This window comes from Lathyrus oleraceus, chromosome 2 (assembly GCF_024323335.1).
Source record: "Lathyrus oleraceus cultivar Zhongwan6 chromosome 2, CAAS_Psat_ZW6_1.0, whole genome shotgun sequence".
NCBI lineage: Eukaryota > Viridiplantae > Streptophyta > Magnoliopsida > Fabales > Fabaceae > Lathyrus > Lathyrus oleraceus.
The window spans coordinates 63,291,328-63,305,321 of record NC_066580.1 but is presented as its reverse complement, the minus strand read 5'-3'; the positions used below and the strand labels follow the sequence as shown (position 1 = coordinate 63,305,321).

The 13,994-nt window shown below is 33.0% G+C and overlaps 1 protein-coding gene across 1 annotated transcript; it reads left to right on the top strand.

The window, feature by feature from the left end:
• The first annotated feature begins 7,551 nt into the window (after positions 1–7,551).
• Positions 7,552–8,351, top strand: LOC127118104 (protein EARLY RESPONSIVE TO DEHYDRATION 15). The gene is made up of 2 exons (XM_051048247.1): positions 7,552–7,920; positions 8,017–8,351. The coding sequence occupies exons 1-2, from the start codon at positions 7,671–7,673 to the stop codon at positions 8,163–8,165; spliced, it is 399 nt and encodes a 132-aa protein (XP_050904204.1). The 5' UTR covers positions 7,552–7,670; the 3' UTR covers positions 8,166–8,351.
• The last annotated feature ends 5,643 nt before the right edge of the window (positions 8,352–13,994 follow it).

Below are 13,994 nucleotides of genomic sequence, written 5' to 3'. Positions count from 1 at the left end.
GCTAAAATCATTATCTACACAGATCATACAACTATAAGGTATCTATTAAGCAAGAAAGATGCAAATCCAAGGTTACTTCGATGGATCCTACTGTTGCGGGAATTTGACTTAGAAATACGAGACAAAAGGGAAATCGAAAATGCGGTAGCTGACCACCTATCTAGACTAGATAATATTAAACCTGAACATGTGCCCATTAACGACGATTTTCCATATTATTTTTGAAAGGTAGCTCCATCATTAAAAATGAAATAGAAGAAGAAGTTACCCTAGCACAAACTAAAATTCCATGACATACTGACTTCGTAAACTACCTAACAGTCAGAGTCCTACCTCCAAATATGAATTACCAACAGAAAAAGAAATTCTTCCATGATCAGAAAAAATTCTATTGGGATGAACCCTTCCTTTTCAAAAGAGGAGCCAACGGTATCTACCGTCGTTGTGTTCCCATGGTCGGCATTGATCTACATTATCCAAGTTATTATTTTCCTTTTCCCACTTTTATTGAAACATTGAGGACAATTTTCGGTTAAAGTGTGGGGGAAGAACTTTATTTTTTTCCTTTTATTGTTTTCTAGTTAGATTTGCCGTTTTCTAGTTTATTCATGTTAATTAGGATTTTTACCGCTTATTAGTTTAATTTTTATTTGAGTTGTTATTTGAGTCAATTCATGTGATGTCGAGTCTTTATGCATGGTTTCTTATTGTTTATCGAATCTCCCAGTTTCTTGAGCCCTATCAATAAAACTTGAAATCGGTAGCATGATTAGAAAGTATTTAGGCTGCAAATGAAATAGAGGCTAGATTGAGGAGACTCGGGAAAATTGTTGCAAAATCGATATCGTCCCAACACCTCAAGCCTCCCAAATATGGAGATCAATTTGAATATCTCTTATGCCTTAACCTTGAGTTCTTGTGTTCTAATAATCCTTGAGTAGTTTATCTAAGTAGTCGACACCATCTTAAAGCATACACTGCGTAGGGAATTTGATGCAAATAAGTGAATGATCATGACCTTAAAAGGTAAATGAATAAAAAAGGGAATGTTCCTTATAAGTTAGGTCACTCTCACCCGATCATTTAGCCCAATGATAACTTATCCTTCTATTTATTAGTGAATAAAGCCAAAGTGCACAAATTGATAAAACCAGATCATAGTCACTAACAGATTTTCCTACTATGAGCGTGAAAGGATAACGAGCTTAATATGATTGTGTTAGAATGAAAAAGGGATGAGCGAGTTAGGTTTATGCATAATGGCATGATACATATTAGTTTGCATAGGAGGGAGACTTTTGACCGCAAAATGCAGAAGTGTGTTTTCACGATATCCTCGGTGAACAATTTGTACCTATAAAGTCAATTTTGACCGAAATGGATTTTGTGGCCATGTACGAGTATTTGAATGCTATGGTTTCTTTAAGTCTTCATACTAAAATGCTGCATTTACAAAAAATATCATATATGCTAGCAACTTACTCGAGGACAAGCAAGGGTTCAAGTATGAGGGAATTTGATAACCACGAAACACATTATGTTTTTTACTCGACGCACATGACATTTTAACTGATTTTGTCTCCTTTTTATTGTGTTATGTTGGTATATTGTGTTTGTTTCAAGTATTTCCCTAGTAGGAGTATCCGTGTGAGAAAATGGGATGAAGACGGCGTAAAATAGAGAAAATACCAAGATTATGCACTCATGGTGCTCACCATGGTGGTTGCCATAATGTGGCAGCCATTGGCGCCGCCTAATAAAAAATACCAATCAAGGAACAACAATTTTGAACTCATGACGTTCTCCATGGACTTGAAAGCCATGTTCTGCAGCCTTTGTACTCATGGCGTTTGCCAAGAGGCCATGGCGTCCGCCATGAACTTCGTGCCTAGAAAAATAACAACTAATTGAACTCATTCTTCTCCCACTTCAACAGATATTTCTCTCACTCCTCCAACACGATTTTTCAGCACTCTTAACAGCAGTTTTAGCTCTATAAATAGGTTGAGTTTTCAACTTTTCATGATCCAAGTTACTCTAGAGTAATTGTTAGGCTGAAAAGTACTTTGTAAAGAAGTTATTTCTCACACTAATAAATTGTTGCACTTTAGAGTTAAAATCAGAAGTTTCGCTGGAGAGATTTGGATCGTTCTTATTGTAATCCTGCCAGAATATTTTTAGAATTTATTTCAGAAGTTTTGCAGTATCAGATTTTGCAGTTGTTTACATTCAGTACGTCTAATTTTTGTCCCTTTATTTTATTGCCATTACTAATTTATATGTTGAATTGCTGCAACATTCATACTAACATTCATACTAATATATTATATTAGCTATTTTATCAAATTAAGTGTCTTAAGCAATTAAGTGATCAAATAAAGTTAAAAGGCTAATTAGATTTCATTTAAAAATTAATTAATTAATTAATTAGATATGTCCGACTAAATTCTTAGAGCCCAAAATGTGAGGACCGTCATTCCGACGAGACTTGATAAAATTATGACACTGAATTTTTATAATAAAACAATTTTCTGGTTATGAATTGTGTTTCAAAAATTTAAAATTTTTGCGCGAAAGCATAAAATATTTAGATATTGATTTGAGTACGACAGTGTGAAAGCGATATCTGATCGTTAAAATAATTTTCTCATTGTTGTAAAATATTCGTGGGCATATCCTTACAATCTCATGTCTCAATATAAATGGAACTCTCAAGAGTAAAATATTAGGGATAAGAGTAGGACAAGTGGTAGATTGAACCTATATAAATTTGTGGTGCACTATCTCTAACTCTTTCACTTTAATTTATGTCATTTACTTTCTTCTTCTTCTTCTTCTTCTTCTTCTTCTTCTTCTTCTTCTTCTTCTCTGTTGAACTAACATAAACCGTTTTAAATACAATTCATCCCATTCTCTTGTGTTTTACTTAACTACTTCAACACTCCTTTCGTGAAGGATTTAGGTTTACCATCAAGCTTAGTCTTTTGGGAGATTGAGTATGTATACTTCTTGAATTTATCTAGAGTCTTCTTACCTTTATGCCTATCAGAACCACCATTCTGATTGGAAGTTGGAGTCTGCAGATCTTAAACTGGCTCTTGTATTGAATAAGTGACTCCAAACACAAGAGAAAGATGAGTGATTTTGTGATATTTGTAATTAATTTTTTTTAGAAAATCGATTTATATTAACTTGGTTGATTTTAAGAAGAGGGTAGAAGCTGAGATTAAGTTGCGAAATAAAAAAAAAGTTAGAGAGAACACACCAGAGATTATCCTAGTTTGACCTTAAATTATGTGACTCACTCCAGTACTAAGTAGTTTCCTCTTGGGATTTCCACTATCAACAACTTGACCTTTTCTATCAGCAATTTTCATGAATTCACTATAACTTTTTATCATGTGAACCAAGCCTTGAATCTTTGTTGCATAGGTTTCAATATTTTCATTATTCTCCATTTATAACAATTCATATTATCTTCTTAGAGATTGCAACTTAACACCTTTCACTTTGTCACCTCCTTCATAATATTTAATCAAGATGTCTCATGCCTCATTTGCATTGTCAACATGAAAAATTTCATCAAATTTTGTAGCATATACTACTGCTTGTATTGAGTATATAACTTTGTAATCTTTCTTCTTCTCTTCCTTATGAACATTCTTATGTGCTTTAGTTGCATTTGCTCAGAGTTCTTAAACTCTTTTTTTAACTACTTCGAGTATGTCTTGCTAGCCAAACAAAGTCTTCATTTATTTTTGTCATCTCTCCTAATTCTTTCCATCAAAGATTGTAAGTGTGTTTGAAAAATCATTACCACCATTCATCTATACAACAACAATAACAACAGTAACAATCAAGCCTTATCCCACTAAGTGGGGTCAATTACATTAATCAACTTTCACCATAAAGTTTTTTCAGGACCATGCTTTTATCTAAATTGTTAAACTCAAAATCTTTTTTAATAAACACCATCCATCTATACTTGATTAATAATGGAAACAAAATTATGAATATGTGTTCTATACAATCAAGGATCGTACTTAAGATACCAAATATATTAGAACACATGTTTTCTTACTAAATTATATTAATCAAATTTTAAATTATTTAATATTGATTGACTAACAACAAATAAGACAATGCCAAAAAAAATACTATGTATCAAAAAATGTTATATTTATCATATTGATAAATACTCATATTTGACATATATTTAATTTTTTTATACATTTTTTTAACAATTTAAACATTGGTTAGCAAAATATTGAAATAATAAAATACATGTTAAGAAGTGTCTTAAAAGAATTTAAAACTTTTAAAATAATGTATGCAATCTTTTTAAAACAAAAAATTGTTCAATAAAATTCAAATATTTATATTTAATTAAGAGTAATGTTAACTTGTGTATTAAGATGGACAAGTTAAAAAACCTACTTATAAAAAATTTATATTAAACAAATAATTAAAAATATTAATTTTATATTTTTATTAAAATCAACGCATAATTTCTAATATAATATTTTTTATTTATTTCTTAATTTATGCTTTTAAGACACAAATCATCTTTATCCTTAACTTAATTTATCATTCCCTCCGTACTATAATGAATGATTCATTTGACCATTTTACATAGATTTTAAAAAAAGAAAGAGAAAATTATATTTTTACTAAAATACCCTTATCATATATTAGAAATGATAAAAGTAATAAAATATTAATTAGAAGATCAAATTAAAAAAACTAAAATTTGAAATAAATCATTCATTTTGATATACTCTTTTATTGCAAATAGGTATTGTGGGATGGAGGAGTAACATTTGCTTCATTTTCTCCATAAAAAGACCGTTGTTCTAAAACTACATTTTTCTTCGAGTGATAGCAATGAAATTTTACTCAACTAACCCATTTTTTCAAAAAAATTCCCCAAATAACCCATTTTTTAGATTAATTCCCAAACTATCCCACTTTTAAGAGGTGACACCAAATGAATTGACGTCTGCTTTCCAAATTAAAGAGGTGGCGCCAATTGGATTGGCTTATGCACATGGTGCTGCCAATCCAATTGACGCATTTTTGTTAGGTTTTAAAGGAGGCGCCAATTGGTGTGACACCTATGTGTGTTGTGTAATTTTTTTAATAAACAATGTACAATTTATATAAAAGTTGAAATCAGACCAATTGATATTAATATTAATATGCGTTTACATATGAATACCATAAAGGCTAATGTCATTGACTGAGATGACCTAACCGACCTCCTATACCACATCCCCTAACTACCCGAACGCGTGACCGTAACCCACGTTGATGATTCACCCAATGTGTTTGAGGATTTGAGGACCCAGAAACATCACCATCACCTGAAGTAAAGCGCTACCGTCATAGCTGAGTTCGTGACCCATGCCAGAGTAGTGGGATGTGTTTAAGTTATTGGAGGACGACCAGGATGATTGAAGGGAGACATTGGTGTGAATGATGCGTCAAAGAAAGGTTGAAATAATTATTGTGATGTTTGGTAGCCATATGGTTGTTGCATCATCCATTGTGTATGCTTCACTTATCTGGTTAAGATCCATACAAGACCCACTTGTTCATGGTCTATTATGGAGGTTTCTTTGGTTTGTTTAGCACTCACTTCATGACTTTACATGTTCATCTTTTGCTTGTCTATGTTCATTAGTTCAAGCCCATTTTCATGGCATCATAACTTCCATGTGATTCAATTCATCCCTAGTATTGCATCTGATCATTTCCACTGATCATATCCTCATGCCTAGTCCATGCCTAACCTATTTCATATGGCCAATATCATTCATGCCATTTGCATTGCCATCGTTGTTTGGTCCATGAATCTTTGATTATGATTTAGTTCATTGTACATCTTGGGCCTTGCTAGAGTTTGTTTCATGCTTGGCATTGTTCATCCAAGTTATGATCATGACCATTGATCCATGATTAGGTATTCATCAAGTTCATCACTTAGTCTATTCCATGCCATTTTCATTGGTGTTTGGTCCATGAATCGTTGGATAGGTCCTAATCATTATCCATTTTGGTCCTTAGGTCTTGATTCATTCAAAACTTTTGTCCATTGATTCATGTTATCATGTTCATTCATTTCAATATCTTCCATATCCATATAATTCATTTCAAACAGTCAATGCATTCAAATATCAAATATCATTTCATACAATCAGATCCAAAGTCCATACATGTACAAAGGCTACACAATTGACCATTTATACAACAATTGACTTTTGGTCAACAATTGACTTTTTGCGCGACAACCACAACATTTAAAAACAACATTCCTAACAGATTACAACAATCAAATTGATATCATTTGGTCCAAACATCACTTCTCTAGCATCTTTATCATTTTTTACTCACACTCATCCACGTAAGGCATTGAGTCTCTCAATACTTCTATTGTTTTCGCCTTCAGGTATGTTTCCGTCTAACCAAGAACCAACTCGCTCTGTAGTTGCTCGAAACGACAGATGTTCCAAAAGAGCATCTTCATTGGAGACTTGTCTCTCGAATAAACCACTTTTCTATAGCAGCGACGAAAACGAACCATGTTTGCAATATAATGAAAAGAAATATGGAAAAAATGAATCACACAACACCTCTATTTATACAAAAAAATAACGCAATACATAGAGGCGTCGGACCAATTGGCGCCTCCTCTTTTTTTTTACACATGAGCGCCAATTAGATTGACAACACCATGTGCATAAGTCAATCCAATTGACACCACCTCTTTAATTTAGAGAGCAAACGTCAATTCATTTAACGGCACCTCTTAAAAGTGAGGTAGTTTGGAAATTAATATGAAAAATGAATTAGTTGATAAAAATTTCGATAAGAATATCCAATTAATTAATAATAAGAAAATAACTAACAACTTTTTAGTATATATATATATATATATATATATATATATATATATATATATATATATATATATATATATATATATATATATATATATATATATATATATATATATATATATATATATATATATATATATATATATATATATATATATATATATATATATATATAAAACATACCACAACATTAATGAATTAAATGTTATGTTTCAAATTTAATTAAAATTAAGTGTACGAGAGTGTTGAGATTCTATGCCATAAGTAATTTTAAAGTTAGTCTTGAATAACTAATTTTTAATTTTATGTTTCTCAAACAAATAAACTTTTGCCAATTCAATCATTTTTTAAATTTAATTCTAAATCTATATATTATAATTGTAGAAACATAAAAATAATCCGTCTATTTTAAAATTTTCTTTTAATAAGATATTCTTTTTAAGTAATTTCAAACGTAAAACAAAAAAAAATTATTATTATTTTAAAAAAAAAAGTAATAAAACAAATAAAATAAATTAAAAATAATAAAGTATCATAAAATTTATATAGTACAATAAAATAAACCAACGGATAGAAGGGCATTTTCGTCTTTCAACTACTAGTAATAATATCTAGAATACAAGTATCTCAAATACGCTTATAAATAGTGCCCATAGGTTCGAAGATAAGCATCAACAATCCAACCTTTCAGCAACACTGGTTACACACTTTACTCTTTTCACTCTCTCTCTCCATCACTACGTTATCCTTATCTTGTTTTCCACCACATCAATGGAAGTACTCTCTTCAACAAGAACCACCTCCTCCTCGTTGAATCCCAACGCTCCGATGTTCGTTCCACTAGCTTATCGCACGGTGGAAGATTTCTCCGACGACTGGTGGACCCTAGTTCACTCCTCCCCTTGGTTTCGCGATTACTGGCTCCGCGAACGCTTCCAAGATCCACAGAATCAAAACGACGCGTTTTCGGATTTTGATATGGATGAAGACGATCTTTTCCATGTCCATCAAATTGAACACCGTAAGCTATTTTTATTTAATTTCTACTTATTTTTTTATTTAAATTAAGTTTAAACGTTTATTGATTAACGGATCTGGTGTTTTTTGGTTCGTGTAGAACACGAAGATGGGAAAGATTTGGTCTCGTTGGGATCGTTGAAATGGAGAGGATCTGGTGGGTGGGCTGAAGCTCCGAAATATGCGGAGAAGGCTCCGAAGAATTTTAAGCCCAGAGTGAGCCCACGGGCTATTCATCAGCCTAGGTAGATTGGTGGCAAGTGGTGTTGTAAATAAAAAAAGAGTCGCTTGAGGCGTAGTATGAAAATAACTAGATGTATGATTTCAGAGTTTTCTTGTAATTTCTCATTTTCGTTTTGTTTGTTGACTAATCAGTTGTTTAGTTTCAGTGTATTACAAATTCAAAAAATAGAATAAACATTTTCTTTCTCTGTATATGTGAATCTTTATTTTATTTTCTTTCTTCGTTTTTCTGCTGTGATGTTATTTAGTACTAGTAAATTGTTTCAGCGTTATGAGGGGGTAGATCTCAGTGCTAAGGATGAGAAACTGTAATAATGAAGAGATTAAAGGTGGTAGGTTTTTAAATAAATCAAAATGAATTAAAGCGCAAGTTGTACAATAGATACACCAGTTAGCAAATACACACTGCAATCAAACTCATGTTAAAGTGCTGCCCCAAAACATGAGAATGATTAAGCCACAATTCAACCGACATCAACACTTGAGATTCAATGTATCCAGCGCACGCCTTGATACTTGATTTTAAAACAGACCTCCTTTCAACAAGGATATGCAATGCTCAAACACAACACATTGTGATATGGATCATGGTTTCTTGAAGGCAGTTTCTTTACTATATTCACTTGCTGAAACAAATTCACTTTACAATTGCAAAAACCATTGCGCCATGTTATCTTCGTTCCATCTTCACTTGATGTGAATCCATTTCTAGGATAAAGTTTTGTTAGAAATACTATTTATTATTGTTTAATTTATTATTTATGCTTTGTTCATAGTTATCCAAGTTTATAGATAGTTATCCAAGTTTATAGGAAGTTCAGCAAATATCTGTACATTGTGATTTGAGAGAAAACAAAGAGAAAACAACAACGGTAGATCAATAGCAATTTTCAATGATAATTTTGTTTAGGCTGTAATTCTTCGTTTTGATGGTCATTATGACCATTGGAGAATTTCTTGAGGTCCAAAAGTATTGGCAAGTTGTTGACTTTGGATTTACAGAGCCAATGAAGGGAGCAGTTCAAACAGATGCGCAGAAGGCGGATCTGGACGCACTAAAACTCAAAAGATCTTAAAACCAAGAACTACTTGTTTCAGACCATAGATCGAACAACTTTAGAGACGATTCTCAACAAAGAAACCTCCAAACAGATTTGGGACTTAATTAAGAAGAAATTTCAAGGGAATGCTAGGGCAAGATGAGTGCAACTTGAAGCTCTGCAGAGTGAATTTGAGACTTTATGCATGAAGTCGGTGTTGGTGTAAGCCCTAGAGGTCAATACTTTGGTACTTATATCGAATTATTTATTAATAATAAAAGGTTTTTTCTTTATTATGTTTGTCTAATAAAATCCTTAGAATAGATAGTCTGTTTAATGTATCAAGTGTGACTTAATCATGAGATCACATTAAACATAAGGGCACTATTCTTAAAGTATCCATAGTCGAGCTTTATTGTGAAGTGAGATAACATTAAAGCATTAAGACTATTATGTATATAGACTGATGATCACATCTCATGGATCATGGATAAGGAGTTATCAAGTCTTAAACATAGGTATGACTATTAAGATAATATTTATACTGGATTGATCCACTATGAGAATACTATATAGAATGTTATGCAAAATGTCATAAGTTATTCTCATGGTGATAATGGTGTATACCACCCTTCGACCTGAAACCACTATGGACCCTAGATGTAGAGTCGAGTGCCTTATTGCTGATCAAACATTGTCCGTAACTGGATGATCATAAAGACAGTTGATGGGTACTCCACGAAGCATGCTAAGGGACATGAGTGACCTAGATGGAATTTGCCCATCCTGCGTAACAAGATAAATGTCTATGGGCCCAATATTGAACTGGACAAGGATGACACGGTCTATGTCTTGTGTTCAATATAGACATAAGAGCAAAAGGGTAATTATACACATAATTATTATCACAAAAGGATTTGTCAGATCACATGACATTTTCGTGTCTTGGGTAACAGTGATGTGTTGCTAGATACCGCTCACTGTTTATTATGTTAAATACGTGATTTAATATAATTGCCAAATGCCGCGAAAACCTACAAGGTCACACACAAAGGACGGATTGATGAGAGATAGAGTAACTAAGGAATACATTAATGTACGGTTCCCTTAAGTGAATTGTAGAACATCGTAAGGTACGGTGTACTTAAGTAGAATACGAAATATGGTAAGGTACCACGTGCTTAAGTGATTTTGACATATTATAAGATATTGACCATATACACTTGAGTGGGCTTTTTAGCTTGCAGCCCACACAAGTGGTTCTATAAATAGAACCCTTGTGTAGAAGCATGAGTGAAGTTGTCGTCTCTCTCTCTCTCTCTCTCACACTCAAAGCCTTCATTCGTAGCAGCTAGCACTGAGATTGAAGGAATCCGTTCATGTGGACTGAGTAAAGGCGTTGTCATTGTTCAACGTTCGTGATAGCTCCGTAGATATGCATCAAAGGTTACAATCGCCACAAGAGGTAACGATTCTATCACTGATCATGCCCATTCGTAAGGATCATTAAAGGAGAAATTTTAAATTCCGCTGCGTTTTGGATCGCCCTTCTCCTTCAGTCGGATGAATTTGTCACATTTTTTTTGGAAGAACGATGATCATTGCCAACAAAATGAGAATTCATGGAGACAAGATGGAGGATGTGACCATTATTGAGAAGATTCTTAGATCAATGACAGCAAAGTATAATTTTGTTGTTTGTTCCATTGAAGAATCCAAAGATATTGATTCTCCCACGATTGATGAATTATGAAGTTCTTTACTGGTTCATGAGAATAAAATCAACAATCAAAACAAAGAGGAGCAAACACTTAAAGCCTCAACTTATTCAAATACCTCGAATTTTAAAGGAGGTCGAGGCAGGGGAAAAGAAGAGGTCGAGGTGGTTACGGTAGAGGCGATAGTGGTCGTAGTAAGAACCATATCAACAATCCTGCCAACCATCAGAATTTAGACAACTCGGGAAGAGGAAAAGGTCGAAGTGGCTATCGTGAAGGTAATCATTCAAACAATTATCGCCCAAAATCTATTGTCGAGTGCTACCGTTGTCATAAATATGGTCATTACTAGAATGAATGTAGAACTAACTTGAATGGCCAAAATGGAGAAAGGACCAACTTTACAGAAAGAGAAGAAGAGGAATCTCTTTTGATGGTGTGTGTAACAACCCAATTTTAGTATCTATTTCTTATATTATTATTACTATATTTTATTTTATTTATTTGGAGTGTTAATTAATTAATTGGTTGTTAGGTAGTATAATAATTGATTATATTAATTAATTTGATGTGTTAATTAATTATTTAGTTGATATGAGATATAATGAATAATTGAATTAATTAACTTGGTGTGCATATTGAGTTGGTTTAATTTATTTGAATTAAATAGAGATATTATAATACTAGGTCTTATTGGGCCTAATAATTAAATTAGAAGTATCATTCTTTAAGCCCAAATATAATACTAGTATATAAGAGGTAGGAGAGTGAGAAGTAGGATTCATTTAATCATTTGACGGCAATAGAGAAAGAAAAAAGGAAAAGTAAGGAGAAGAGAGGAAGAACAAGAGAGAAGCTAAGGTTTCCAGAAAATTGAAGAGGTAAGGGGGGGATCCTTATTATTATGGGTTAGTATGATTGGGTCAATGGATAGAAATATGTTTAGGCTGAAACCCTAATTTTTATGACTTTGGAATTGTTAGGTTTTGACGAGTATTATTGATTTGTGGTGATTTAATTGTGTTAAAACTGTAGATTAACTTTATATACTTAGAGTATTGTATGAGTTATAATTTTCTGAACATTTGGCTTTTTACGGAATCGAAATCGGAGGTCCGAAAGTCCTCCAATGATGAAAACGCAGAAAATTTTGCATTCTGTTTTGTGGTAACCGATTACCCACCGAGCGTTAACCGGTTACTTGCTAAAAATCTGCATAGAAATTGCAATTCTGTTTTGCATTAACCGATTAACCAAAAGCGTTAACCGGTTAACACTGTTGAAAATGTGTTAGAAATTGTGTTCTGTTTTGCGTTAACCGATTAACCAAAAGCGTTAACTGGTTAACACTGTTGAAATCTGCCAGGAAGTGTATTCTGTTTTGCGTTAACCGATTAACCAAAAGCGTTAACCGGTTAACACTGTTGAAAAATGAAAAATTGAGATTTTAAAAGTTGTATTCATTTTGAAATGAAATCTAAGTGTGCGTATTTGATAATTAGCCTATATTTGTGAATGATATATTGTTATGAATGTGTATATGTGCCATTGGTGGATAATTCATAGAGTTGAATTATGGTGATATGTGGAATGTTAAGATGGTAGAGATGATCTTAATTGCACATGTATTGGTATTTGTACATTCATTCATGGCATGGTCGACTTCAAAGTGGAAGCGGTGAAACTGTGGGTTCACATGGTATTAGACGTTGATCCTTGAATGGAAATAGGCGTAGCAGACGTTGATCCTTAATTGGAAATAGGCGTAGTGGCTTTGATCTTGTCCGGATCGGAAGCTTCGCTTGGATTCTAGATATTGAATCGGAAAATGGTGAAACGTTGGGTTCACATTGAGGTACCGCATGCATAGAGTCACATGTCTTGCATTGAGTCACATTAGAATTATGTGATAATTGAATGTATGCATTGATGTGATTGTGGGGTGTGTATGAGATATGGTAATTGAATTTGGTGATGTTTGGATACATAATTTGGCAAAATATGTGATTATGTGATAATTGTAGTTATGTATATATTTGAGAATATAATATTGGATTTGAATATTATACTCCTTGAGTTTGATGGATGTTGAAACATGTGAAATAAATGTTAGTTAATATTATTGACATGGTTATACAAGGTGTGATGAATTCCTTTAATTGTTGATTTAATCATTGTGCCTTATTATACTTCTTCATAATGATTTGAATTCTCACCCTTTCTGTTTGAATGTTGCCTTTACATGGGCATCGTGCAGATACTCAGGAGTAGTATCGCTGAAGTAAGTGGAAGGTAGCTCATTCGAGATTTAGCCGGAGAGCTTCCGTATTCTAGTTTGGAGACTAGGTAGTGAGTCAATGCTCTGGTCATGTAACACGGGGTAGATTAGTAGTATCGAACTCATATCTTCTTTGGATATGCATTATGCTATTACTTGTGAACATGTTTACTTGCAATTGTTGTTTGAGAGGCCATAGTGCCAAATATGCTGGATATGGTTTTATTTTATCTTGAAGAGATTATTGAGAGATGATCATGGTATGGGACATGGATCATTTTATGAAATACATGAGTATTTATTATTTTCCGCTGAGAACGCATATTCTTGAATATTCATGATAATTGAAATGTGTTATTTTAAATGGCCAGGTGTATTGTATATTGATGATGAATGATGTTGGTTTTTGAAAGCTTTTAGTTTTTGAAAACGTCGATGTGATGCCCTTTTGTTTATATGCGTGCTTATTTACTCTGATTATATGTTAAGTATTTTGGGGTAGAAAAAAGGGTGTTACAGTGTGCAATGTGACAGAGGAAATTCCAGATAATATGTAGTATTTGGATACGGGCTGCAGCAATCACATGTGCAAGACAATATTTTCAGATTTGGATGAGTCTTTTTTTAGTACCGCCAAATTTGGTGACAACTCCAAAATTAATGTTGTTGGAAGGGGCAATATTATTTTCAAGGCCAAGGGAAATAAAAGTCACAAGATCTCTGATGTTTTCTTTGTCCCATAATTGAAGACCAACTTGATTAGCCTTAGACAACTTCAAGAAAAAGGGTACGAGATTCT